General features: G+C 39.0%; 2 protein-coding genes across 2 annotated transcripts; one reads left to right on the top strand and one right to left on the bottom strand.

The window, feature by feature from the left end:
• Positions 1-21,196: 21,196 nt before the first annotated feature.
• On the top strand, positions 21,197-22,144 carry LOC125177056 (olfactory receptor 2D2). The gene has a single exon (XM_047879080.1). It carries the CDS (start codon positions 21,197-21,199, stop codon positions 22,142-22,144), a length of 948 nt encoding a protein of 315 aa, XP_047735036.1.
• A 2,330-nt stretch (positions 22,145-24,474) lies between these two features.
• LOC125176937 (olfactory receptor 10A4) lies at positions 24,475-25,422 on the bottom strand. The gene has a single exon (XM_047878874.1). It carries the CDS (start codon positions 25,420-25,422, stop codon positions 24,475-24,477), a length of 948 nt encoding a protein of 315 aa, XP_047734830.1.
• Between the last annotated feature and the right edge of the window lie 1,654 nt (positions 25,423-27,076).

Raw genomic sequence — 27,076 nt, 5'->3', positions numbered from 1 at the left:
TTAGAAGAAATCAGGGAATGAAAGCTGAACATAGAGGACAGGAATCTAGAGATGTGGAGGAAAAGCAAAAGAAGGAAGAAATACAAGAAGAGATCTGTAATTCTGGCTGTGTCCCCAAGTCAAAGGGACAGGCAATGCATCTTTTATCCTCTGAGACCCTAATAACATTGTAACTAATACGGCCTTTCCAGATACCTTCTCTTAGTGACTGTATCTCACACATACAGAGTTGTGTACATGGCATTACTCCTTGTCATATATACACACCACATGCTACATGTACTTGCTCACGCTCAGCTTCACAATATCTTACATAAACACGCAGACATCCACACACTGCAGATATAGTCACTGAAGTATTTAATATTCTTATTTATGTATTCTCATGGCCACCAAATCTTTGACAGTAACAAAAGATGTCACAGAGTAGGTACTGAGCCAACTGGATACTGACCAAGGCTGGATCTTTTGGGAACCCACCATGCATGACTTGTATGTGAAGGATACCGCAGTATGGAGTGTATGTGTGATGGCACCAGCAGTGGGAGCTAGTATCCTCTTCAGGACTAGAAGAAGCACAACACTGATTATAATTGGCCCCACTCTCCTCCGCCTTCTTGCCCTAACTCACCAGTGGGTTGGAGGCAGCACTTCCTGGCATTCCTAGAACAGTGTGCCATATGGTCCTGATTCCTTCACATCTCCTAGACCCACAGAACACTTTAGAGCAAGGAGCTCTTGATGGGATACCTCAAAGCAAGATTCTTGTTTTCCTTCCAGACCCTTGCCTATTCAGTGGGGGATGGTGGAACAAAAGCAAGCTGAGAGAAACAATGAAGACTGACAAATGAAGACTGACAAATGAACAATGAAGGCTGACAAAGGAGGGAAAGAGAGAATCAGGCACTTACTTTTCAACAGCAAGAGGCACAGCCTCTGTGATCTCTTTGGAAATAGCCCCATCCCTGAAGAAGAAAGTCTGGAAAAAGATTTGGAAGCTGGGATTCTGGAGAACAGTGGGAATAGAATTGTTGTCTCTGGGAGTCTAGCAAGGAAGAACATTGATGTGTAAGACAGTAAATGACAAAATTTACCTTTCTCAACACCATGCCCGCCTCCCAATCCCCAGTTGGTACTGAAGCTTCCTACAGACTGAGGCCCATCAGCAGCTTTCCCACTCTCACCTTAGGGCAGAAAGGAGGCAGCAACTGGGCTGCAGGGTCATGGGTGAAGGAATCACAGGTCAAATGTGGGAGGGAATGATTCCTGTAGACTGAAGATCCAGTCTTGAAGGACAGCACCAGTTGTGGGTTCGCTCCTTAGCAGTGCCTCCCAAGACCTGCACTAGAGTCATCCTAAGAGTGTGACTCCACCCCAAGCCTTTCTGCCTTACTTAATTCAAGGCACAAACTCCAATTCTCCTAGGTCCTAGTTCTGAACAGAGCATTTTTTCTTCAAGGAAATATTTAAAGGTGAGGTCCTGAGAGTATGTAAACAAGGCATTCATTCCCTGGAGCTTTAAAAGCCCTCAACTTTATTACCTTTCCATCCTCTGAGACATTGTAGGGCACTTGGTGTTTTATTTGAAGTCACAGACTAAAGTCTCCAACTCATACTAACACCCCTCTTTCAAACCTTACACCACTATCATTCCAAATGCCATCAGCAGATACATCCTCAGGGGCTCACAAGTTATCAACCTTGTGTTTTCATTTATATGGTCATTAAATAGAAATGAAAATGAGCAGATACTGGATTGTCTGGATGCCAACTTTCTGAGTACTACAACTTGATTGTGGGGATTGCACTTTGATTTTGGTTATGGTTGTTTTGATGCCATATGATCACCGTAAGTGGTGGAGTTGAATTTGGTTAGCATGGTCTTCATATCAACGTGATAATAGGAGTTCTGAGTCAGCTGTTATATCGAAGTTGTTAAATTTACTGGACATCAAGTCAAAGCTTTTCTTTTGTTGGAATAATTCACAAAGGACAATCTTATAGAATGAGACTTTTAAACTATTAAATTCAGACTTTGGTTTGGCCACATAAAAATTGAACTATTCCTATAATTCTCTCAAGCCAATGAAAACATTTGTTAAAAGGTAAACTTTAGATCCAAATGATGCATTCATATTATCTGAGGGTCAAAAGATGTAAGAGAAGAAGGTAGAAGAATCAAATGGTAGTATGGCCTTGTAGGATTAAAGGAAATGCCCTGAAGCTGTTAATTCCCCCAATCATATTTCAAGTGGCAATTTAGTTTCAGCAAAACATCATTTATCACATTAAGGAAATGCTAGTAATTTGAATTTTGTTGTTTTATTGGCTTTGTGGCTTGACTTACACATTATTTATAGTTTAGTTTTGATTTCACAGCACATAGAAATCTAACTCATTAAAAACAAATGCATTATGTTCCATGGTATAAATATGCCATAATTTATTTAATCATATCCATATTAATGGACATATGGATTATTTCTAATCTTTAGACATTAAAATAGCACCACAGTGAACCTCTGTGAACATATATCTTTGTGTCCTTGTCAAATATATTTGAAGGATAATTTCCTGAGGTTTAACTGCAGGATCTTTAAAATGTCAATAGATATTATCAATTGCCCTATAAAAAGTTGTATTAATTTACACTCATCAAACTTATATGAAAGTTCCTATTTAGTTATACCTTTACTAATTAATTTGGTATTGTGAAACTCTTCAATTTTGTTAATCCATTAGGTTAAAAAATGGTGTTTCATTGCTAATTTATTATATGATACTTTATACTTGAAAATGAACATAATTTATTATGTCTATTGATCATTTTCATTCCCTTTTTTCTGTGAAGTGACTATTTCCTTTGCTAGTTTTCTTTTATTGGGCTATTCAACTTTTACCGCTGCGTAAAACCCTTGAATATTATGAAAAATTGCCTATTTGATTTTGTCTTAAAAATAAGTCTTTTTCTCCTTTGCCTTTTCTGTTTTGTAGATTTTTGTATCACGTTTATAATCTAATCTAGGCAAATCAATCAGTCTTCTCCCTTATGACTTGATTTTTGTGTTGATATTTGAAAGGTCTCTGCTGTTAAAAGGTTATGTTTTTTTAAAAATCATCCCTTTTTTCTTCTAAGATTTTCATAATTTTGCTTACATACACGGCTTCATTAAATATTTATATATCTAGAGTTTATTTTGACATGAAGAATGCTGTAGAGATCCTGCTTTTTTTCCTCACAATGGTCACCTAGCACCATTTATGGGAAAATTCTCATCAATTCTAAGTGTCTTTTATATGAGATACTAAACTCTTGCTAATTTTTTTTTTTTACACTTAGTAGTCTGTTCCTTTACTGACTTTGTATTTCTGTACAAGTATCATGCAATCTTAATTTCTCCTGTTTTTTGTTTGCTTGTTCTCCAGTGTGGAGAACTGAGTTAATTCTATTTTTCAGTATATTACATGTTGTATGGTTAGTGATTTCAAAGGCCCTCTCTCATTTATTTATGCATTCACTTTATTCTTTGCTTAATATACACCCATACCTCACTCCCATTGACCTCAGAAGTACTCTAACGTATGCAGTGCTTTTATTATGTCCTCAAAAATCATTTTTTACTTATGCATATATTTTTAATTTATGTAAATGATATTGTTACATGCTTCTTTGTTTACCTTTTTCACTTGGCTCTGAGTCTTTAAGATCATTCGCAATGCCATATGTTCATCTAGACTTGCTCCCTACTGCTGTGCAATATCCTTGGTGCACATCTCTTGCATTTTCATTCATTTCCTTTCCTAGTGAAGGATGCCCAAATTACACAACACCTTACCAACACAAATAACAGAACCACAAATATTACAGGAGTATACCATATGACTATATCATTCCCTGTGTAAGAGTTTTTGGCTCCATATTTAGCAACAATTGTTACATCATAGAATACGTACAGGCATAGGTGACCAAGTAATACTAGATTCCTTCCCAGAATGGCTGTACCTCTCTACATTTCCCAAATGTAAATGAGTATTCCTTTATCTTCTACTTTTTGCCAACACTTTAAAGTATCTGACTTTCTAATTTCTGCATGCCTAATAGGGGTAAATAGATACCCCTTTGTTGTTTTAATTTGTATACTTTTCAATACTAATGAAGTCGAATATTGCTTTATATTCTTGTAGCCCTTTGAAGTTAATTTTTGTGAATTCCCTTTTTATATCTATTTTTTTTCCATTGGGGGTTTCTTCCTTTTCTTCTTGATTTTTAGAATTTATTATGAATTCCTGATATTAAGTTCTTATGTCTTATTTGTTTTACATAATGCAAATATCTCACCCATTTTCTCATTTATCTTTTAACTTTGTCCATAATGTTCTTCGTTGAAGACAAATCCCAGATTTTGAGGAAATCAAATTCATGAAATTTCTCATTATGGTCTGTGCTTTGGAGGTTCCTCACTCTAGGTCATAAAGATGTTCTTTTATATTTTCTTCTACAAGGTCATTGCTCTATTTTAACTTCTGGATATTTAATCCATTTATTTTCTTTTATTTTTTTAAAGGGGAAGATAATAACTTATTATTTATCTATCTACCTATCTATTTATTTATTTATCTTTGAGAGAGAGAGAGAGAGCATGTGAGAGTTGTCAAGGGTCAGAGGGAGAAGGAGAGGTAGAGAGAACACTAAGCAAGTTCCAGACCCTGTGCAGAGCCCTTAACAAGGAGCTCAATCCCATGACCTTGAGGTCATGACATGAGCAGAAGAGTCAAATGCCTAACTGGCTAAGCCACCCAGGTGCCCCCGTATTTAATCCATTAAGAATCTACATTGTTCTGTCATGTTAGGTAGAAATCCAGTTTTATTTTTCTCTAGGTAGTAAACTAGTATTTACTAATACTATGTAGTATTTAGTGGTAAACTAGTACCAATACTGTTTACTAAACTATTTGTCCTCTTCCTAATGATTTTTGGAATTAACTTTGCTTTGTACATTAAATTTTCACATAGGTCTATCTATGAGCTCTCAATTCTTTTCCACTTATTATCCCCCCACCGCTATTTTTTTTCACCAGTGTGACCTGGCTTTTATTTTTGTGGCTTTGCAATATTGCCAATAGAAAAAGAAGAGATTATATTTCTAACTGTGGTTTTAATTTGCAATTCTCAAATGCCTTGTGATGTGCAGCATCTTTTCATGTTCTTGTCAGCCATTTATTTGTATATCTTCTTTGGAGATATACCTTTCAAGTCTCTGTCCATTTTTAAATTGGTTATTTATCTTTCTTGTTATTGAGTTGCATGAGTTCTTTATATTTTCTGGGTACTAGACCCTCCTCAAATATATGATTTGCGAGGAGTTGTGGCAAGATGGCGGCTTAGGAGGACGCTGGGCTCACCGCACGTCCTGCTGATCACTTAGATTCCATCTACACCTGCCTAAATAACCCAGAAAACCGCCAGAGGATTAGCAGAACGGAGTCACCGGAGCCAAACGCAGACGAGAGGCCCACGGAAGAGGGTAGGAAGGGCGGCGAGGCGGTGCGCGCTCCACGGACTGGCGGGAGGGAGCCTGGGCGGAGGGGCGGCTCGCCGGCCAAGCAGAGCCCCCGAGTCTGGCTTGCAAAAGCGGAGGGGCCTGACGGACTGTGTTCCCACAACAAGCGCGACTTAGCGTCTGGGAGGTCATAAGTTAACAGCTCTGCTCGGAAAGCGGGAAGGCTGGAGGACAAAGGGAGGGAGAGCTGCTGAGCCCCCTGACAACAGAGCTCAGTTTGGTGGGGAACAAAGGCGCTCGCCAGCGCCATCTCCCCCGCCCATCCCCCAGCCGAAATCCCAAAGGGAACCGATTCCAGCCAGGGAACTTGCTCGCTCCGCGCAAACACCCAACTCTGCGCTTCTGCGGAGCCAAACCTCCGGCAGCGGATCTGACTCCCTCCCGCTGCCACAGGGCCCCTCCTGAAGTGGATCACCTAAGGAGAAGCGATCTAAGCCTGCCCCTCCTGCCCCCGAGCACCTTGCCTACCCACCGCAGCTAATACGCCAGATCCCCAGCATCACAAGCCTGGCAGGGTGCAAGTAGCCCAGACGAGCCACACCACCCCACAGTGAATCCTGCCCCTAGGAGAGGGGAAGAGAAGGCACACACCAGTCTGACTGTGGCCCCAGTGGTGGGCTGGGGGCAGATATCAGGTCTGACTGCGGCCCCGCCCACCAACTCCAGTTATACCTCACAGCACAGGGGAAGTGCCCTGCAGGTCCTCACCACACCAGGGACTATCCAAAATGACCAAGCGGAAGAATTCCCCTCAGAAGAATCTCCAGGAAATAACAACAGCTAATGAGCTGATCAAAAAGGACTTAAATAACATAACAGAAAGTGAATTTAGAATAATAGTCATAAAATTAATTGCTGGGCTTGAAAACAGTATACAGGACAGCAGAGAATCTCTTGCTACAGAGATCAAGGGACTAAGGAACAGTCACGAGGAGCTGAAAAACGCTTTAAACGAAATGCATAACAAAATGGAAACCACCACAGCTCGGCTTGAAGAGGCAGAGGAGAGAATAGGTGAACTAGAAGATAAAGTTATGGAAAAAGAGGAAGCTGAGAAAAAGAGAGATAAAAAAATCCAGGAGTATGAGGGGAAAATTAGAGAACTAAGTGATACACTAAAAAGAAATAATATACGCATAATTGGTATCCCAGAGGAGGAAGAGAGAGGGAAAGGTGCTGAAGGGGTACTTGAAGAAATCATAGCTGAGAGCTTCCCTGAACTGGGGAAGGGAAAAGGCATTGAAATCCAAGAGGCACAGAGAACTCCCTTCAGACGTAACTTGAATCGATCTTCTGCACGACATATCATAGTGAAACTGGCAAAATACAAGGATAAAGAGAAAATTCTGAAAGCAGCAAGGGGTAAACGTGCCCTCACATATAAAGGGAGACCTATAAGACTCGTGACTGATCTCTCTTTTGAAACTTGGCAGGCCAGAAAGAATTGGCACGAGATTTTCAGGGTGCTGGACAGAAAAAATATGCAGCCGAGAATCCTTTATCCAGCAAGTCTGTCATTTAGATAGAAGGAGAGATAAAGGTCTTCCCAAACAAACAAAAACTGAAGGAATTTGTCACCACTAAACCAGCCCTACAAGAGATCCTAAGGGGGACCCTGTGAGACAAAGTACCAGAGACATCGCTACAAGCATAAAACATACAGACATCACAATGACTCTAAACCCGTATCTTTCTATAATAACACTGAATGTAAATGGATTAAATGCGCCAATCAAAAGACATAGGGTATCAGAATGGATAAAAAAACAAGACCCATCTATTTGCTGTCTACAAGAGACTCATTTTAGACCTGAGGACACCTTTAGATTGAGAGTGAGGGGATGGAGAACTATTTATCATGCGACTGGAAGCCAAAAGAAAGCTGGAGTAGCCATACTTATATCAGACAAACTAGACTTTAAATTAAAGGCTGTAACAAGAGATGAAGAATGACATTATATAATAGTTACAGGGTCTATCCATCAGGAAGAGCTAACAATTATAAATGTCTATGCACCGAATACCGGAGCCCCCAAATATATAAAACAATTACTCATAAACATAAGCAACCTTATTGATAAGAATGTGGTAATTGCAGGGGACTTTAATACACCACTTACAGAAATGGATAGATCATCTAGACACACGGTCAATAAAGAAACAATGGCCCTGAATGAGACACTGGATCAGATGGACTTGACAGATATATTTAGAACTCTGCATCCCAAAGCAACAGAATATACTTTCTTCTCGAGTGCACATGGAACATTCTCCAAGATAGATCATATACTGGGTCACAAAACAGCCCTTCATAAGTTTACAAGAATTGAAATTATACCATGCTTACTTTCAGACCACAATGCTATGAAGCTTGAAATCAACCACAGAAAAAAGTCTGGAAAACCTCCAAAAGCATGGAGGTTAAAGAACACCCTACTAACGAATGAGTGGGTCAACCAGACAATTAGAGAAGAAATTAAAAAATATATGGAAACAAACGAAAATGAAAATACAACAATCCAAACGCTTTGGGACGCAGCAAAGGCAGTCCTGAGAGGAAAATACATTGCCATCCAGGCCTATCTCAAGAAACAAGAATAATCCCAAATACAAAATCTAACAGCACACCTAAAGGAACTAGAAGCAGAACAGCAAAGGCAGCCTAAGCCCAGCAGAAGAAGAGAAATAATAAAGATCAGAGCAGAAATAAACAATATAGAAACTAAAAAAACTGTAGAGCAGATCAACGAAACCAAGAGTTTGTTTTTTGAAAAAATAAACAAAATTGACAAACCTCTAGCCAGGCTTCTCAAAAAGAAAAGGGAGATGACCCAAATAGATAAAATCATGAATGAAAATGGAATTATTACAACCAATCCCTCAGAGATACAAACAATTATCAGGGAATACTATGAAAAATTATATGCCAACAAATTGGACAACCTGGAAGAAATGGACAAATTCCTGAACACCCACACTCTTCCAAAAATCAATCAGGAGGAAATAGAAAGCTTGAACAGACCCATAACCACCGAAGAAATTGAATCGGTTATCAAAAATCTCCCAACAAATAAGAGTCCAGGACCAGATGGCTTCCCAGGGGAGTTCTACCAGACGTTTAAAGCAGAGATAATACCTATCCTTCTCAAGCTATTCCAAGAAATAGAAAGGGAAGGAAAACTTCCAGACTCATTCTATGAAGCCACTATTACTTTGATTCCTAAACCAGACAGAGACCCAGTAAAAAAAGAGAACTACAGGCCAATATCCCTGATGAATATGGATGCAAAAATTCTCAATAAGATACTAGCAAATCGAATTCAACGGCATATAAAAAGAATTATTCACCATGATCAAGTGGGATTCATTCCTGGGATGCAGGGCTGGTTCAACATTCGCAAATCAATCAACGTGATACATCACATTAACAAAAAAAAAGAGAAGAATCATATGATCCTGTCAATCGATGCAGAAAAGGCCTTCGACAAAATCCAGCACCCTTTCTTAATAAAAACCCTTGAGAAAGTTGGGATAGAAGGAACATACTTAAGGATCATAAAAGCCATTTATGAAAAGCCCACAGCTAACATCATCCTCAACGGGGAAAAACTGAGAGCTTTTTCCCTGAGATCAGGAACACGACAGGGATGTCCACTCTCACCGCTGCTGTTTAACATAGTGCTGGAAGTTCTAGCATCAGCAATCAGACAACAAAAGGAAATCAAAGGCATCAAAATTGGCAAAGATGAAGTCAAGCTTTCGCTTTTTGCAGATGACATGATATTATACATGGAAAATCCGATAGACTCCACCAAAAGTCTGCTAGAACTGATACAGGAATTCAGCAAAGTTGCAGGATACAAAATCAATGTACAGAAATCAGTTGCATTCTTATACACTAACAATGAAGCAACAGAAAGACAAATAAAGAAACTGATCCCATTCACAATTGCACCAAGAAGCATGAAATACCTAGGAAGAAATCTAACCAAAGATGTAAAGGATCTGTATGCTGAAAACTATAGAAAGCTTATGAAGGAAATTGAAGAAGATTTAAAGAAATGGAAAGACATTCCCTGCTCATGGATTGGAAAAATAAATATTGTCAAAATGTCAATACTACCCAAGGCTATCTACACATTCAGTGCAATCCCAATCAAAATTGCACCAGCATTCTTCTCGAAACTAGAACAAGCAATCCTAAAATTCATATGGAACCACAAAAGGCCCCGAATAGCCAAAGGAATTTTGAAGAAGAAGACCAAAGCAGGAGGCATCACAATCCCAGACTTTAGCCTCTACTACAAAGCTGTCATCATCAAGACAGCATGGTATTGGCACCAAAACAGACACATAGACCAATGGAATAGAATAGAAACCCCAGAACTAGACCCACAAACGTATGGCCAACTCATCTTTGACAAAGCAGGAAAGAACATCCAATGGAAAAAAGACAGCCTCTTTAACAAATGGTGCTGGGAGAACTGGACAGCAACATGCAGAAGGTTGAAACTAGACCACTTTCTCACACCATTCACAAAAATAAACTCAAAATGGATAAAGGACCTAAATGTGAGACAGGAAACCATCAAAACCTTAGAGGAGAAAGCAGGAAAAGACCTCTCTGACCTCAGCCGTAGCAATCTCTTACTCGACACATCCCCAAAGGCAAGGGAATTAAAAGCAAAAGTGAATTACTGGGACCTTATGAAGATAAAAAGCTTCTGCACAGCAAAGGAAACAACCAACAAAACTAAAAGGCAACCAACGGAATGGGAAAAGATATTTGCAAATGACATATCGGACAAAGGGCTAGTATCCAAAATCTATAAAGAGCTCACCAAACTCCACACCCGAAAAACAAATAACCCAGTGAAGAAATGGGCAGAAAACATGAATAGACACTTCTCTAAAGAAGACATCGGATGGCCAACAGACACATGAAAAGATGTTCAGCGTCGCTCCTTATCAGGGAAATACAAATCAAAACCACACTCAGGTATCACCTCACGCCAGTCAGAGTGGCCAAAATGAACAAATCAGGAGACTATAGATGCTGGAGAGGATGTGGAGAAACGGGAACCCTCTTGCACTGTTGGTGGGAATGCAAATTGGTGCAGCCGCTCTGGAAAGCAGTGTGGAGGTTCCTCAGAAAATTAAAAATAGACCTACCCTATGATCCAGCAATAGCACTGCTAGGAATTTATCCAAGGGATACAGGAGCACTGATGCATAGGGCCACTTGTACCCCAATGTTCATAGCAGCACTCTCAACAATAGCCAAAGTATGGAAAGAGCCTAAATGTCCATCAACTGATGAATGGATAAAGAAATTGTGGTTTATATACACAATGGAATATTACGTGGCAATGAGAAAAAATGAAATATGGCCTTTTGTAGCAACGTGGATGGAACTGGAGAGTGTGATGCTAAGTGAAATAAGCCATACAGAGAAAGACAGATACCATATGGTTTCACTCTTATGTGGATCCTGAGAAACTTAACAGGAACCCATGGGGGAGGGGAAGGAAAAAAAAAAAAAAAGAGGTTAGAATGGGAGAGAGCCAAAGCATAAGAGACTGTTAAAAACTGAGAACAAACTGAGGGTTGATGGGGGGTGGGAGGGAGGAGAGGGTGGGTGATGGGTATTGAGGAGGGCACCTTTTGGGATGAGCACTGGGTGTTGTATGGAAGCCAATTTGTCAATAAATTTCATAAAAAAATAAAATAAAATAAAATAAAAATGCAAAAAAATATATATATATGATTTGCAAATGTTTGCTCTCATTCTGTGACACATCATTTCACTTTCATGGTGGGAGTTAAGTTAAACAACACAAACATAGTTTCAGTTGTCTTTTTCTTGGTTAAGCACTCAATCAGTTGCTGTGAACTTCTGTTTTCCAGAATCCAGATAAAGTTTGTTCTGATGACATTTGTCATATTTTCTTGTATAACTTTGGAGGGAGGGCCCCTTGGATTCCCTGCTTTACTATTTTCCCTCTTTAAAATAATTTTTGATAAAGTTTTGGCTATCTTAGTAATCTTTATAAAGAGAAATTAGGGATTTTATTAATCTTCTCATATTTAGATTTTGTTTTCTATTTCATTGATTTCTTCTTTTATTATTTACCTGTTTGTGCCTTTGGATTTGCCCTGCTATTTCACACCTCTGTCCTCAGAAGTTTGAATTAAATACTTAATTTCATTTTTTCTCTTCTCTCTTCCCTCTCTCTAAATGAGGTATTACTTACATACAAAATGTGCACCAATCTTCAGTATACTCATGAAAATTTTATGTATGTATATATCTGTGTAACTATTATATAGATCAGAATGTAGAACACTGACAGCCATCAAAAGGCTCCCAGTCAACTCTAAATCAATACTCTCTTAAAGGTAGCTGTTATTTAGAGATCTAAAAATATAAATTAGTTTTGCTTGTTCTTGAGCTTCAAAGAGATGGAATCCTATAGAATATATTTCTTATGTGTCTGACTTCTTTTACTAAACATCTTTCTATGTGGTTGCATATAGTAGTAGTTCATTTTTGAAAAAATATTCAATAGTATCTCAGTGCATGACTGTATCACAATTTATCCTTTCTTTTTTTTTTCTTTTAATTTTTTTTTCCCAACGTTTATTTATTTTTGGGACAGAGAGAGACAGAGCATGAATGGGGGAGGGTCAGAGAGAGAAGGAGACACAGAATCTGAAACAGGCTCGAGGCTCCGAGCTGTCAGCACAGAGCCCCATGCGGGGCTCGAACTCACCGACCGCGAGATCATGACCTGAGCCGAAGTCTGACGCTCAACCGACTGAGCCACCCAGGCGCCCCTATTTCCACTTCTAAGTATTATGAATAGGGCTGTTATAAAAATCCTTGTACATATTTGGGGTGGATATAAATACTCATCCCTATAAGGTATATATACCACAGAGGAGTGAAACTACTGGATTATAGAAGGAAGACATATTTTCAAGGATAGTTTTCAAGGATATTTCCAAATGGACTTTTTGAATTGATTGTACCAATTTATGATCCCATCAACAATGTAAATTGCTCCACATCCTCAAACATTTTAATCCATTTTTATGAAGCTTAGTGGTATTTCACTGTGGTTTTAATTTATATATTCTGGTGGCTAATTATGTTGTGTGCCTTTTCATATGCTTATTAGCTACTGGAGTTTTCTGACTTTTCTTATTTGTGGGAGTTCCTTATATATTCTGGACATTAAGTCTAAAATTTAGCATCAGGTTATTAAAATAAAACAGTTAAAATGTTAATCATTGAAGAATTCATTATTATCTGGGACACATCATATTCACATTCTACAAATGAAGTTCCTCAAAATCATACATATATTATGTAATAGAACAGAGTTGCAACCTACAGCCTAGAAACCAAATACTTAATTGCAACAATAAAACACTTCCCCAAAGAGAATACAAGAAAGAAGAACTGGTTGGTAATGGGGCCCATAAACAGAGATGTGAGTGCTAACTGCATGTTATTTCTTGTTCTCCTTTTGGGAACCTCTGAGAGGAAACACAGCTCAAGATCCACTGTAATGATCCAGAATTCTCCCGAGCCCTTCAGTCACTCCAGAGACTGCTCATAGTATCCTTCTGTTGACCTCCTTTAAATGGAACTATGCACAGTATGCCTGGTAGACAGAACACATTTTCCATGTGGGGATTTCCCTTTCTGCCTTGTCCTTGATCTTGACTTGGAGATTTTACTGAGCTCCTTGACTCAGATGACTTATGACAAAATGCCCACTGTCTTGTAGTCTCCACTCTGCCCCTCCTGCAGCCAACACACCTGCAGCAGTTTCCCCCTCAACAGTGAGATGTTTTTACTGGCTTTGACATGCTAATTTGATCTTTTTTCCTCCACCTGATGAGAAAATGTTGGTAAGATTATTGAAGGGATGGAAAGAGAAGGTGCAAGTTGAAAAAAGTAATAACCTAGTATATTTTGGGAGTGGGTTGGTTTCAATCTCTTCATAAATTTGATTTTTAAAATTCAACTAATTTTGTCCAATCAGATTCTTAGGGCTAAGTTTTCTGTAATAAATCTAGCCAAGGTTTTTCCCACAGTGGATCTACCTTATCAAACCACAACTACAATGTCAAATTCCCTGTGAAGAAGAATCATGGTCCTCATCCAGGGGAGACATAACCCGAACTTCCATGGAGTCAGTATTGATCCTTTGAGTGGGAATTCTTATGCCTCTGTTGAGCTGGGCTTGGAAGACTATAAATGGATATGGAGGGTAGGGAATAAGTGATTTTGAGCACAAAAGATCTTGGAAACAAAACTGAAACTTAGTATTTTTTCTTGGTTCCTATGGATTCCCTCAGAATCTTCTTCCTAAAAATAATTTCAGATTAGACACCACATGGCTCTGTGATCCTACCATATTGTTTGATTCATAATATATGTCACTTTTAGAGAAATGAACTTAAAAGTTGATGTCAAATCTAGGGAAAAGGCAGAATAAAGGAGAGGAAGTTTAACAATATAAACATGATTTTCTTTCAGAAGCTTCCTGACCCTGGGGGCAGATTCACAGTCACCTGGGGGAACATTTTCTCCTCCACATTTGCATTAGAGCATAATATGCTTTTAAAAACAAATCAAGAGAGGTCAGGGGTGTAGGCTTCTACTATGGTGCCAGGATCAGTGAAAGCTCCTATCTGACAGATCACAAGTCACACTCATCTCTGACTCACACTGACCTCTCTGTCTCCTGGTATTTTGGCTCAGGTCAAATTAGCTCAAAAGACATGTATTGTACACTTACTCTGTACCAGCATTTATCCTATTTTCTGTGAATAAAGATGAGTCAGATGTGGTCCCTGCCCTTGAATATCTTACCATCACAGAGAAAGAAAGTAATTTCAATGTAACATTATTAGCTATGATGGAAGTAAATATATGATGGTGAAGGTACACTTATATATTTAGTTTGTGAATGTGTTTAGTTGTGTATGCCTATACCTATATGTGTTCAGAGTGAGTGGGAGTGGGGAATGGGAAAAATGTGTGGATCAGAAAGTATTCCCGGATAATATTTTTCTTGAATGTAATCTGTAAAAACATGTAGGTATAAGCCAGATGAAGCTATAGAAATCAGCAATATTCTGTAGCTGCCCTTTCATTAAGTCAACCACTGATTATAGGCATCACTTAAAACTTTGTGACAAATGTTTAGTTTTATGCTATTTTCATCAAAACTGAGAATATTTGCTTACCATTTAATTTTCCCTGAGATTTAGAGACATGCATTAATTTCTTCCCTGGGAAGTGTGTGAACTGTGGTAGAGAGAGAAAGTCCAAAGGACCTGGGGGAGACTCTAAGAACTAATCAGGTTAATACCTTCCACTAGATGGAGGTAATTCTGAAGTTACATATCTTAAAATAGTGTGTGGTCTCAAAATGTATTTTTTTAAAGTTTATTTACTCACTTTTGAGAGGCAGAGAGAGAGGGAGAGAGAGAGAAGCCCAAGCGGGTTCCACATTGTCAGCGCAGAGCCCAACATGGGGCTCGAACTCACAAACCATGAAATCATGACCTGAGCGGAAATCAAGAATAAGATGCTTAACTGACTGGGTCACCCAGGTGCCCCTCAAAATGTATTTTTATGTCAGCTATTTTGGCAATGGACTACATTTTTCTTTAGAAACAATTCTATATTAGTTTGATTTAAGTAATTGTTAGATAATACAGACTCACTTGGCCCAGTACATTCATTCATTAAACTATTATTTTCTGTGAATCTATGATGTTCCTGAGACCATATTGTCACTGAGGATAAAACATGACTATAGTTTGATTCCTCCTATCTGAGATTCTTCGGCCTTAGGAGCTTGGTTTGTTTGTTTTTTTCCCCAGTACCAAACGTGTTTGGCTAATAACATTTGGCCAACAAATAAGCTGACTGAACATTCAAAGTGTGATGAATGTTCAAGGAAAGTGATGCTAACTCTAGTAGTGGGCACACATTTGAATAAGGGGATGATGCCCTACAAAAATCAGTGGGGTATAAAAACACAGTGTGTCCTACTTATGTGGCAAGAAAAGTGGCTGGAAAGGTGGCCTGTGGTCAGATAAGGGAACCATAAATGTGATTGTTTATATTAAGGATTTATTTATTCATTTATTCTTTCAGTGATGAATTGGAACCTTTCATCACTGACTCACAGACCTATCCAGATACCTAAGACTCCATTATCAAATTACATAGAATGTAATACTATCTTTTTGAGAAAACTGGGAATTTCTTTAGCCTAGGAGTTCTTAACTTAAACTTCAGAGTGTTCTTCAATTTAGATGTGAATGCTACTTCTTTATTTCTATTTTACTCTAACAGAAATTCAAATTTTCTTTCTTGTTTGAATGTTGGTAATTAAGCCAAACTATCATTAGCAATATCTATGACTTTATCACCAACAGAAATTAGAAGTATTTTTATATCACATTGTAGTTGTTAAAGATACCTCAAAATATCCTTTAAGTTCATTATTTTGAAATTAAGGTGGTTATTAGACCTGTCACAACATTTTGAATTTTAATGTGTTAATAGAGAAGCACATGTGTTGTTGTATATTTGCTTTTTAAAATGATTTTAATAACTGTACTTTAATGTACTTTAATGTCAGCATAATCAAGGTCCATCCATGTTGTTGCATATGGTATCATTTCCTTGTTTTTTATCAATGAATAATATTCCATTGTATATATATCACAACTTCTTTAGCCATTTATACATTACTGGACACTTAGGTTGTTTCCATGTCTTGGCTATTGTTTTTGTTTTTTTGTTTGTTTGTTTTCAAGTAGGCTCCATGCCCAGCCCAGAGCCCAAGACTGGGCCCAGTCAGGGGCTTGAACTCATGACCCTGAGATCAAGACCTGAGCTGAGACTGAGTCGGACACTTAACAGACTGAGCCACTCAGGCATCCCCATGTCTTGGCTATTGTAAATAATGCTACTATGAACATGGGGGTACAGATATCTTTTCAAGTTAGTGTTTTTATTTCCTTTAGATATATTCCCAGAAGTGGAATTGCTGGATCATATGGTAGTTCTATTTTATTTTTTGAGGGTCCTTTATACTGTTTTCCACAGTGGCTGTACCAATTTGCAATCTTACCAACAGTGGATAAGGGTACCCTTTTCTCCACATCCATGCCAGCATTTATCTCTTGTCTGTTTTTGATGGCCTTTTTAACAGGCATGTGGTGATATGTGTCCCTGTGGTTTTAATTTGCATTTACCTAATGACTAATGGTTGTATGAGTTCTTTATATGTTCTGTATATTAACCCCTTGTCAGATATACAGTTTGCAAATATTTGTTCCCATTTCATAGGTTGGTTTTCACTTTGTTGGTGGTTTCTTTTGCTGTGCAGAAGCTTTTTAGTTAGATGTAGTCCCACTTGTTCATTCTTTTTTTGTTGATTATGCTTTAGGTGTCATATCCAAAAATTCATTACCAAGACCTATGTCAAAGAGCTTTATTCTTATGTTTTCTTCTAGGGGTTTCATGATTTCAGGACTTACATTTAAGTCTGATCCATTTGGAGTTAATTTTTATGAGTGGTATAAGATATGAGTCTATTACATATGAATATCAATTATCTCACTGCCATTTACTGAAAACACTGTCTTTTGTTCAATGAACATTCTTTATTCCCTTGTCAAATATTAGTTGTCCATATACATTTGGGTTTAATTCTGGGTTCTCAATTCTGTCCCATTGGTTTATTTGTCTGTATTTATGCCAGTACCATACTGGAATTGATGACTATAGCTTTTGATGACTATAGCTTTATCATATAGCTTTTTAGCTTGAAATCAGGAAGTGTGATGTCTTTTGCTTTGTTCTTCTTTCTCAGGATTACTTTGGCTATTTTGGGTCTTTTGTGGTTCCATATAAATTTTAGGAGTGTTTTATATACTTCTGTAAAAAATGCCATTGGGACTCTCCATAAGGATTGAATCTATAGATAGCTTTTTGTAGTATTGACATTTTAATAGTATTAATGCTTCCAATCATGAACATGGGATAGCTTTCCATTTATTTGTGTTTTTGATGTCTTTCATCAATGTCTTGTAGTTTTAATAATAGAGAATTTTCACCTACTTAGTTCAATTTATTCCTAAGTATCTTATTGTTCCTGATGCTATTGTAAGTGGGATTGATTTATTTGTTTTCTGGAAAGTTTGTTAATTGTGTATAGAAATGCTACTGGTCTTGTATATTAATTTTGTATCCTGCAACTTTACCTAAATTCACTGATTAGATCTAACTTTATTTTTAATTGAGTCTTTAGGATTTTCTATATGTAAAATCATATCATCTGCAAATATAGACAGTTTTACTTCTTCCTTTCCAATTGTGATACCTTTTATTTATTTTGCCTGATTTCTCTGGCTAGGATTTCTAGTACTATGTTGAATAGGAGTGGGCACCTTTGTTTTGTTCCTAGAAGAAAAGTTTTCAATCTTTCACCTGAGTATGATCATCTGAGTATGATGTTAACTGTGAACTTGGTCATACATGGCCTTTATTATATCGAGATATGTTCCTTCCATGCATAACACGTTAAGAATTTTTATAACAGTGTCTCTTCCATATGGCTGTTCCTGAGTTATATCCTTTCATAATAAAATGGTGATCTAAGAAATAAAAAAAAGTTTTTTATCACAAATGGATGTTGAATTTGGTCAAATGCTTTTTTCTGTATATATTGAGATGATCATATGATTCTTTTCTTTCATTCTATTAACATAATGGGAAATGTTCCACTGTCTGAGAATAGTTGGGTATGACTGCTTTCTCAGTTCCCTACCCAAGTGAGGGTGTAGGATGGGCTCTGGGGTTGCCAGGATTCTCTGGTCAGGCTTACTAGATGATCAGGTCTGGGTATTATATTCAGTAATAGTATATGAAATAACTTCCCTGCACTGGCAGGGCAGCAGGACAGAACCCACTGTACAACTCATTGTTTAAGGACCCCAATCAATCCAGAGTGTGCACTGAATTCCCTGGTCAAGTGAGGTCATCAGTTTTGCTCTGCAGATGAAAGAAGACACAGCTGTGCTCTCTGCTCAAGTGCCACTGCATGTAGGGCTGTTGTATGGGCTATGCAGCTTTCAGCGTGCTCTGGTTAGCTTCTTTGGTTGGACAAGCTGAAAGCTATATTCAGTGATAAATGGGGCCACAAATTAGATTTCTTGCCTGAGCACAGTGAGAGAGCAGCTCTAAAGATGATTAAGTCTTTTGTTTGTTGTCTTTACATACCCTAAGTTTCCGGATGGAACAGAGCCACCAGCCTCTGCTCTACAAACTCCCAGTTCTGCCCACCTGCCTCTTAGCTTGAGTGCCCCTGGACTGGACTGCTTCTAGGAGTTGTCACCAGCCCTTTCAGTGAGATGGTGCCAGAAGAGACTCTTGACAGTGGGTGGGCTATTTTCTAGCTCTCCAGCCTGGGTGGGAGGGGAATGGCCCACTCAGGCTACTCTTAATTTCTCAGGCAGTCTCTTTAGTTGGGAAGGGCTGGAATTTACCTTCAGCCCAAGCTATGAATTAATGCCGCTGCCTATATGTAGCACAAGAATGTTCCACTGGTATTGGCTTTGCTCTGGATGCAATCAGTTGTGCCCACCCACTTCTCAGCTTGAGTGCTGCTGGACTGTGCCACTTTCAGGAGTTGTCATCAGCCCTTCTGGTCAGGTGGAGCCAGAGGTCTCTCTTCACAGCAGGTAGGGTTGTGATTTAGCTCCCTTTCTGGGCATGAACAAACTAGGCTCTAGGGCCATCAAAACTCCTTTGAGAATCTGAAACAAGCAGATCTGCACCCCACCTTGTTCTCTGGTCAGAGTGTTCCCCTTATGTGGTTCTACAGATGAGCAAAACTGCTGGTTGGGATTAGTCTTTGGGCAGTGTAGGTATGAATTTGATCTGCCAAGATCTGTGTGCTGATTGTTGTGAGTCCCTCCTTCCTTCTCTATCACAATCAGATTCCCAATAGTTGAGCCCCACCGATTCCTCTGTAGTCCCTGTGGTGTGAGATCAGAGTAGGGTCTCCCTTATAAAGCAACCCACAATGTTGGGGTGGTGCAGTCTCCCCTGGGTTTTCTTTTCCTACTAGAGGAATAGGAGGCTCAGGTGAGACCTCTTCACATGGTGCTGTGCTGGCCTGGAGGAAGGACAATGCAGTCAACAGGAAGCTGCTTCTCTTACCTTTCTAATGTCATCTTTCTTGGTCTCTGTGGTGCAAGGGTTGCTTCAGCCTCACCACTGTGTTCTAGGTTTCTCTCAGTGGTGTTTTATTCTTGAATAGTTGTTGGTTGTTCTTATTGTGAGGGGAACAAAGTCAGGAACACTCTATGTTGTCATCTTAATGACATGAGAATCTGGTAGGCTTTTTAAACAACTCTACCAAACCATATGATCAGATTATTTATATGTACTTTAATTAATAATAATTTTTTTTTTATTTAAAATTTTTTTTTTCAACGTTTATTTATTTTTGGGACAGAGAGAGACAGAGCATGAACGGGGGAGGGGCAGAGAGAGAGGGAGACACAGAATCTGAAACAGGCTCCAGGCTCTGAGCCGTCAGCCCAGAGCCCGACGCGGGGCTCGAACTCACAGACCGCGAGATCGTGACCTGGCTGAAGTCGGACGCTTAACCGACTGCGCCACCCAGGCGCCCCTAATTAATAATAATTTATCAAATAAATCCCTATGCTATGTCTTAAAAAGGGCACAAAAATGAAAAAGATATAGTTTTCAAAGGACTTTTTAATCTCTCAGAGGAATACACAGATAATGCAAGGCAATGAGAGAAGGTGGATTAGTGCTATTTAGTCTGAACACAGAAAACTAGCCAACCTGGTGGCTTCAAATGGAAATGTTGTGATGGTGTGTCTGCTATTTTGGAAGTTTACTGATGTTTAAGATCGATATTTGGGAGTTCCAGCCAAAGCTTGGGATGGGATTGCCAAAGAGATTGTGGCACACCACCCAGTTACTCCTTGGTTTCCTGAGTGTTTCAAAAACAGGTTATTTTCTCCAAGAAAAATGCCATTTCTGCAAGGCACTTTGGCTCTTTTTGATTTCTTATACCTTAGTAACTGTCTTGTCAGGGAAGAGACAACAGGAAAAGTTGTACACCCAAAGAATTAAAAAAAAAACAACAACAATCTATACCATCATAAGACGGGAGAGGTGTGTCAATAGCCACATAAGACTCAAGGGCTTTAGTTGATAATGAAGTGAAATTAAATGCCGTCACTTTATATATTAATTGAATCTTTTTTTATTATTAGAATTTTGATATTCAGAATAAAGAAGATGATTATTTTGATCTACTCTACATTTGCAGATGACACTAAAAATGAATGCACCATCTTAGAAGCATTAAGTTTTGCAACACTGAAAATGTTCCAACTAAAACAGCGTGATTATCTATATAAAGGGGATGCTTGGAATGGCTGGTAGTGATTGAGGGAAATTCTGTAGCCCTCCAAATCTGAATTATATAGTTTTATAATAGTTATAAAACTACATGCTGAAAAAAGAGACTTCTTACTGAAAAAAGAGACAAACTATGAGAGAAACAAATCAGACACAGGTGACAGAATTCCTCCTTCTGGGACTTTCTGATGACCCACACACCCAGAAGTTGCTATTCATTTTATTCCTGGGTGTCTACCTCATCACTGTGCTTGCAAATCTACTTCTCACGTACCTTGTTCAGGTTGACTCCCGGCTTCACACACCCATGTATTTTTTCCTCTGCAACTTATCTCTGGCTGACTTCTGTTTTTCTACCAACATCGTTCCCCAGGCCCTAGCCCACCTGCTATCCCAGAAGAAGGTCATTTCATTCACACGTTGTGCAACTCAGCTTCTATTCTTCCTCATTTTTGGGTGCACCCAGTGTGCCTTTCTGGCAGTGATGTCCTATGATCGGTACGTGGCCATCTGCAACCCTTTGCATTACCCTAGCATCATGACTTGGAGGGTGTGTGTCCAGCTGGCTGCAGGATCATGGACCAGTGGCATTCTGGTGTCTGTGGTAGATACCACTTTTACACTAAGTTTACCCTACCAAGGCAGCAATAGTATTGCTCATTTCTTTTGTGAGGCCCCTGCACTGTTGATCCTGGCATCCACAGACACTCATACTTCAGAGATGGTCATTTTCCTCATGGGTGTTGTGATTCTCCTCATACCTGTTTCCCTAATTCTGGTATCCTATAGTCACATCATAGTGACTGTGGTCAGGATGAAGTCAGCTGTGGGGAGGCTCAAGGCATTCTCTACCTGTGGCTCCCACCTCATGGTGGTCATCCTTTTTTATGGGTCAGCAATTGTCACTTACATGACTCCAAAGTCTTCCAAAGAACAGGAAAAACTGGTGTCTGTGTTTTATGGAGTGGTGACACCTATGCTTAATCCCCTCATCTATAGCTTGAGAAACAAGGACGTGAAGGGAGCTCTGAGAAAAGTAGCCACAAGGAATTTCTCATGCAGGCTTGAAATCTTCCACTGACAGTGAGACCCTCTTGGCTCCCTACTTATAAGACTTGCTGAGTAGTTCCTTTAGCAAAACTGGAATATTGTAAGATCCTGGGGGCTTGTTGTGGACCCACCCTCCATCCTTCATCTAGCACTTCCTTTATAGAAGAGGAAGGACAATAATTCATGGAGCAATACAATGAGGGTCTGCTCCATTCTTGTTTTTTTTTTTTTTTTTTTTTTTTGGCATCTAAGAATTAGGAAACCCTGCAAGAAACATTCACATTTTATAAACTCTGGAACCTGTAAAATCTGTCTTTTTTAAAATCATGTTTTATGTTACCAGCAATCTATCCCAGATCCTACTCCATCTCTTTTATCTTTTGAATCTCTCTGCATCATCAAATAATCAATAAATTAACAAACATTACTTAATCACTTACTATGAGCTAGGTGCTAAGTATATATGTGCCTGCACATGAGTCTGTATGTGTGTTTGAAGTGGGTAGTGAAGAGCATGGGTACAATGAAGCAGAATATATGAGTTCTGCTGTCCTTCTCACACTCTGCTCACACCCCTAATAAAGGACATGAATATTTTATCTATAAGATAAAGGTAAAGACAGGGTTTTGAAAGCTAACAAGAGATAGTGACATCCCAGGGCTAGGAAGAGTAAGAAAGAAGCTGGTACCAACCCTGGGCCTGAAGGACAATTAGAACTTGGAAAGGGTAGCTGTCTGAAAGCCACCAGACAGGAGCTGTGGGCTTAGATGTATGGAAGTGAGAAAACCACAAGAATAAATATTTCAAGTTCATTCTCTACCTATCTTCTGATTTCCTGTTACTGTATTAAAAAAAATCCAGGATCACCCCCCCCCCCCATCTGAAGATACTTATTTTAATTCTGTATACAAAGTCCTTTTTCCTATGTGAGGTAACATATTTATAGGTCCTAGGGATTAGGACATGGACATCTTTGGGGGACCATTGTTCTGCCTACCATACAAGGACAAATAAAATAAATGTAAAGGAGCAATAAGTTTGGCTAAAACTGGAGATTATAAATGTATAGCGGTGTCAATCTACTTAGCCGTGTGAATGCTATTATCCAAACAGAACCCCATGATCTATATTTTCACTTGCAAATTCTTGTAGTAATAATTTAGAATGTGCTGCCTTTCTAGATCTCTTGCTACATGAGAGCCCTTGATACCTGTTACCCCCACAGCACACAGAGTTAGTTATTTACAGAGTTTGTGGAGAGGATATGTCTATGCACTGAATACTATTTTACTCTGTTAATTTCACTAATTAACACAAAGCTGTGGTGCACGCATCCTAAGTCTGCTATTTTCCTGGAATCCAGAGTTGGACTATGTTCACTGGAAAAAACCATAAAGACAGGCTGCTATACTGGTTGAGTGATATGCAAGCTTAAAAAGGACAGTTGATTTCACCCAATCACAAGATTATATACAAAATTTAGTAAACAAAGAATCTTTGGGTTATTCTCAGAAGTTTCCTAGAATTATGTCCATTTATACTCAACTTGGGATTCCTTTACACACTTTTTGTCAAGCAATTCTCATATCCAAGGTGAATAATTTGAGATTGAGGCAGTGTCCATGTGGAGTAGTCTTTCTCCAGATACTGTACAGACCAATTATTGTAGTAGAGGAAGAAGTCCTAATTTGCTATTCCTCTGAACATGGGTACTTTCTAAGCCAGTAGAGTTTTTTAAGTATTGCTTTATTATTTCGCTTTCCCACTAGAACATAAATTCCACAAGATAAGAAATTTGTCTATTTTATTCAGCAATCTGTGTTCAGAGCCTAAACAGAGTCTGACACATGCTGACTGATGAGTAAAAATGCATTGAAATTTTGAGTTCAAACTCAAAGTTTGCTGAAAAAAGTGAGTGAAGGAATGAAACAAAACTCTATTATTTATTATCATCACTATCATAAATTTACCTTATAAGCAAAAAAGATCCTTGAAAGTTGCAGGTAGAGTTTTTAGACAAATAGAAAAATGTAAAGCTGAAGATTATAAAAAGATATGGGTGAAGAAGTTCAAGAAAAGTTAAAACAAGTAACGAATGGCAAATTGTAGCGATGTTATCAACCTCCGGATAGGCTCCTAATCTGTGTAAACTGGCAGCATCCTCAGATGCATTGGTACCACAATCCCACAGAATCCAAAGAATCATGATCTTTCATTGAGAAATGGATCCTAGTAGAGTCCAAAATTCTAGTGGATAGAGCATCGCTCCCAGACTGAAGAGAGACCAGAACCCATTTGAGGAATTATTTTCTCTCTCCTTTGTCCTTGCCTTCCACCCCTTCAGTTTCCAGGTCAGTCAATCATAGTTTCTGAGGGCCCAGGGTCCTGCGGATGACTCGCCTCAGTGCAGACTTCACTTCACTGTTCCTTAAGCTGTAGATGATGGGGTTCAACATGGGAGTCACTACTGTGTAGGAGAGTGACAACAACTTCTTGCTCTCAGGAGAGGTGCTGGACCGGGGTCGGAAGTATGTGAGGATGGCAGTGCTGTAGAAGAGGGACACAACCAGAAGGTGGGAGGAACAGGTGGAGAAGGCCTTGCGTTTCCCCTCAGCTGAGGGCATCCTGAAGATAGTGGAAAGAATGCGGACATAGGATCCCAGGATCAGCAAGAAAGGAAAGAGGATGAATAAGACAGTGGCCGTCAGAGCCTCCAGTTCAAACAGAGAGGTATCAGCACAGACCAGTGCAATGACAGGGGGGCTGTCACAAAAGAAGTGGTTCACTCTGTTGGGGCCACAAAAAGGGAAGCTGAAAATCCATGTGGTTTGCACGGTGGCCACTGGAAACCCTGAGAACCAAGAGGCAGCTGCTAGCTGGGCACAGGCCTTGCGGTTCATAATGATTGGGTAGCGCAAAGGGTCACAGATGGCCACATAGCGGTCATATGCCATTGTGGCCAGGAGGCAACACTCAGCAGCCCCAAAGAAGAAAAAGAAATACATCTGAGAGGCACAGCCAAGGAAGGATATGGTTGTGTCTTGGATGATCAGAGTCCCCAGCATCTTGGGCACAATGACCAAGTTGAAGCCTATCTCCAGGAAGGACAAGTTCCTGAGGAAGAAGTACATAGGGTTTTGTAGAGCAGAGTCAGCTGTAGTGACCAGGATGATGAGAATATTGCCCATTAGAGTAACCAGGTAAACAGTCAAAAAAAGGAGAAATAGTAGAGCTTGTAGCTCAGAGGATAAGGTTGAAAAACTCACAAGGACAAACTCACTGACAATTGTCCAGTTTCCCCACATCATTCTTCTGTCCAGGATTTCATTGACATTCATGCTCCAGGAAGGTAGAAGTCTCCATATGTTATTTAGACTTCTATTATACCCTTAGAAAACCTCCCATGGCCCCATTATCTACCTTTCTTGTTATACTTGTTGCAAATCAAAAGGTGTACTTTCCAAAATGTAAAAAAATAAGCCTGTCTATGGGATTCATAATTTTTGGAAGAATACTAACCTTTTTTTCAGATTGAACTGAGGCACACCATATACCTATATACTTCCTGACTTTGCTCTATAGAGATCAAAATCACAGCTTCATGTTGGGGCTCCTACCTTATCTTTCTTCAACATTCAGTGGTACTAAAAAAGCAGCCATGCCAAGCATTTCTGAGGAGAAGTGTTTTAATGCACAGTGAAAGCTGATGAGGTGATCCAGGGTATGTTTTCTGCAAAATGAAAGGGTAGGAAAGAGAAAATCAAGGAAAGTTACCAATGATCCTGAGGAAGAGAACTGAATGCATCGTAATCTCAAGCAGCCAACCCTCAGGATGATTTCAGTATATTGGAGGAATACTCAATATATTCTACATTCAATGTAAATATATTCATTTCTAAACTCAGAATATTGCAATTTATACAAGGAGACATGAAATATAGAGACTGTGGTTTATTTTGATCCCTGGGCTAAATATTCTCTGTGTAGCTATATGTGATCAGAAAAGGGAACACAGACTCAAGACAGTGTCAGACCATAGAAAGAATCTAGATGTATTGCACATAAACCCTTTCATCAGTTTCTGTTGGTTGACTTGCATCTTGATTTTCAAGAAATATCACTTCAAGTTTTACATGTTAATAAATAAAGACCAACTCAAATATGCAGACTAATAATATCAAATCCTGTGAGAAATAAGTAGAATGTTTCATCATGGCATCAAGAACTAAACTTCAAAACTGAGACCTGAAATTGTGATAAATACAAACTTAAATGAAGGAATAAATCTAAAGCACTTGCATGTAACTGGTACATAACACATGCTAACCATTGTAGTTATTATGAGATAATGCTAGATCTGTCTTCCAAAATCTACTTCTTATCTCCTTATCTACTGCCCAAACTCACTGAAGTCCCTACTTTTCAATCCTTAAGAGAAAAGAATAGTCTATTCAATGAATACTGATTATGTTCTCTGTGCCAGATACTGTTTTAGATACTAAAGGTAATACATCAGTAAACATAAAAAAAAAATCTCTGCCCTCATATAACTCACTTTCTAGTAGAAAAGACAGACTGTAAACAAATCATGTAAATAGGATGTATAGTATGTTAGGTGGCTGAAAGAACAATGGAGAAGAATAAAACAGTGGAGAAGGACATAGGCATTTGGGGTGTGGGGAGTGTCAGAGAAGGCTTCCCTGAACAGATAATGTTTAAGTACTGAGCAAGTGCAAGACATGGTCAGGGTGGTGAAGGAAGGAGGGAAGTAAAAGCAAAAACAGCAAGAAGGGCATCTGGGTGGTTCAATCACTTAAGTGTCCCACTCTTGTTTTCAACTGAGGTCATTCAGCTCACATCATGATTTCATAGTTTGTGAGTTCGAGCCTCACGTCAGGCTCTATGCTCACAGCCTGGATCCTACTTGGGATTCTCTGTCTCCCCCTCTCTCTGCCCTTCTCC

This window comes from Prionailurus viverrinus, chromosome D1 (genome assembly GCF_022837055.1).
Source record: "Prionailurus viverrinus isolate Anna chromosome D1, UM_Priviv_1.0, whole genome shotgun sequence".
NCBI classification, from domain to species: Eukaryota; Metazoa; Chordata; class Mammalia; order Carnivora; family Felidae; genus Prionailurus; species Prionailurus viverrinus.
The sequence above is the reverse complement of the archived record's forward strand: the minus strand, read 5'-3'. Positions and strand labels throughout refer to the sequence as shown.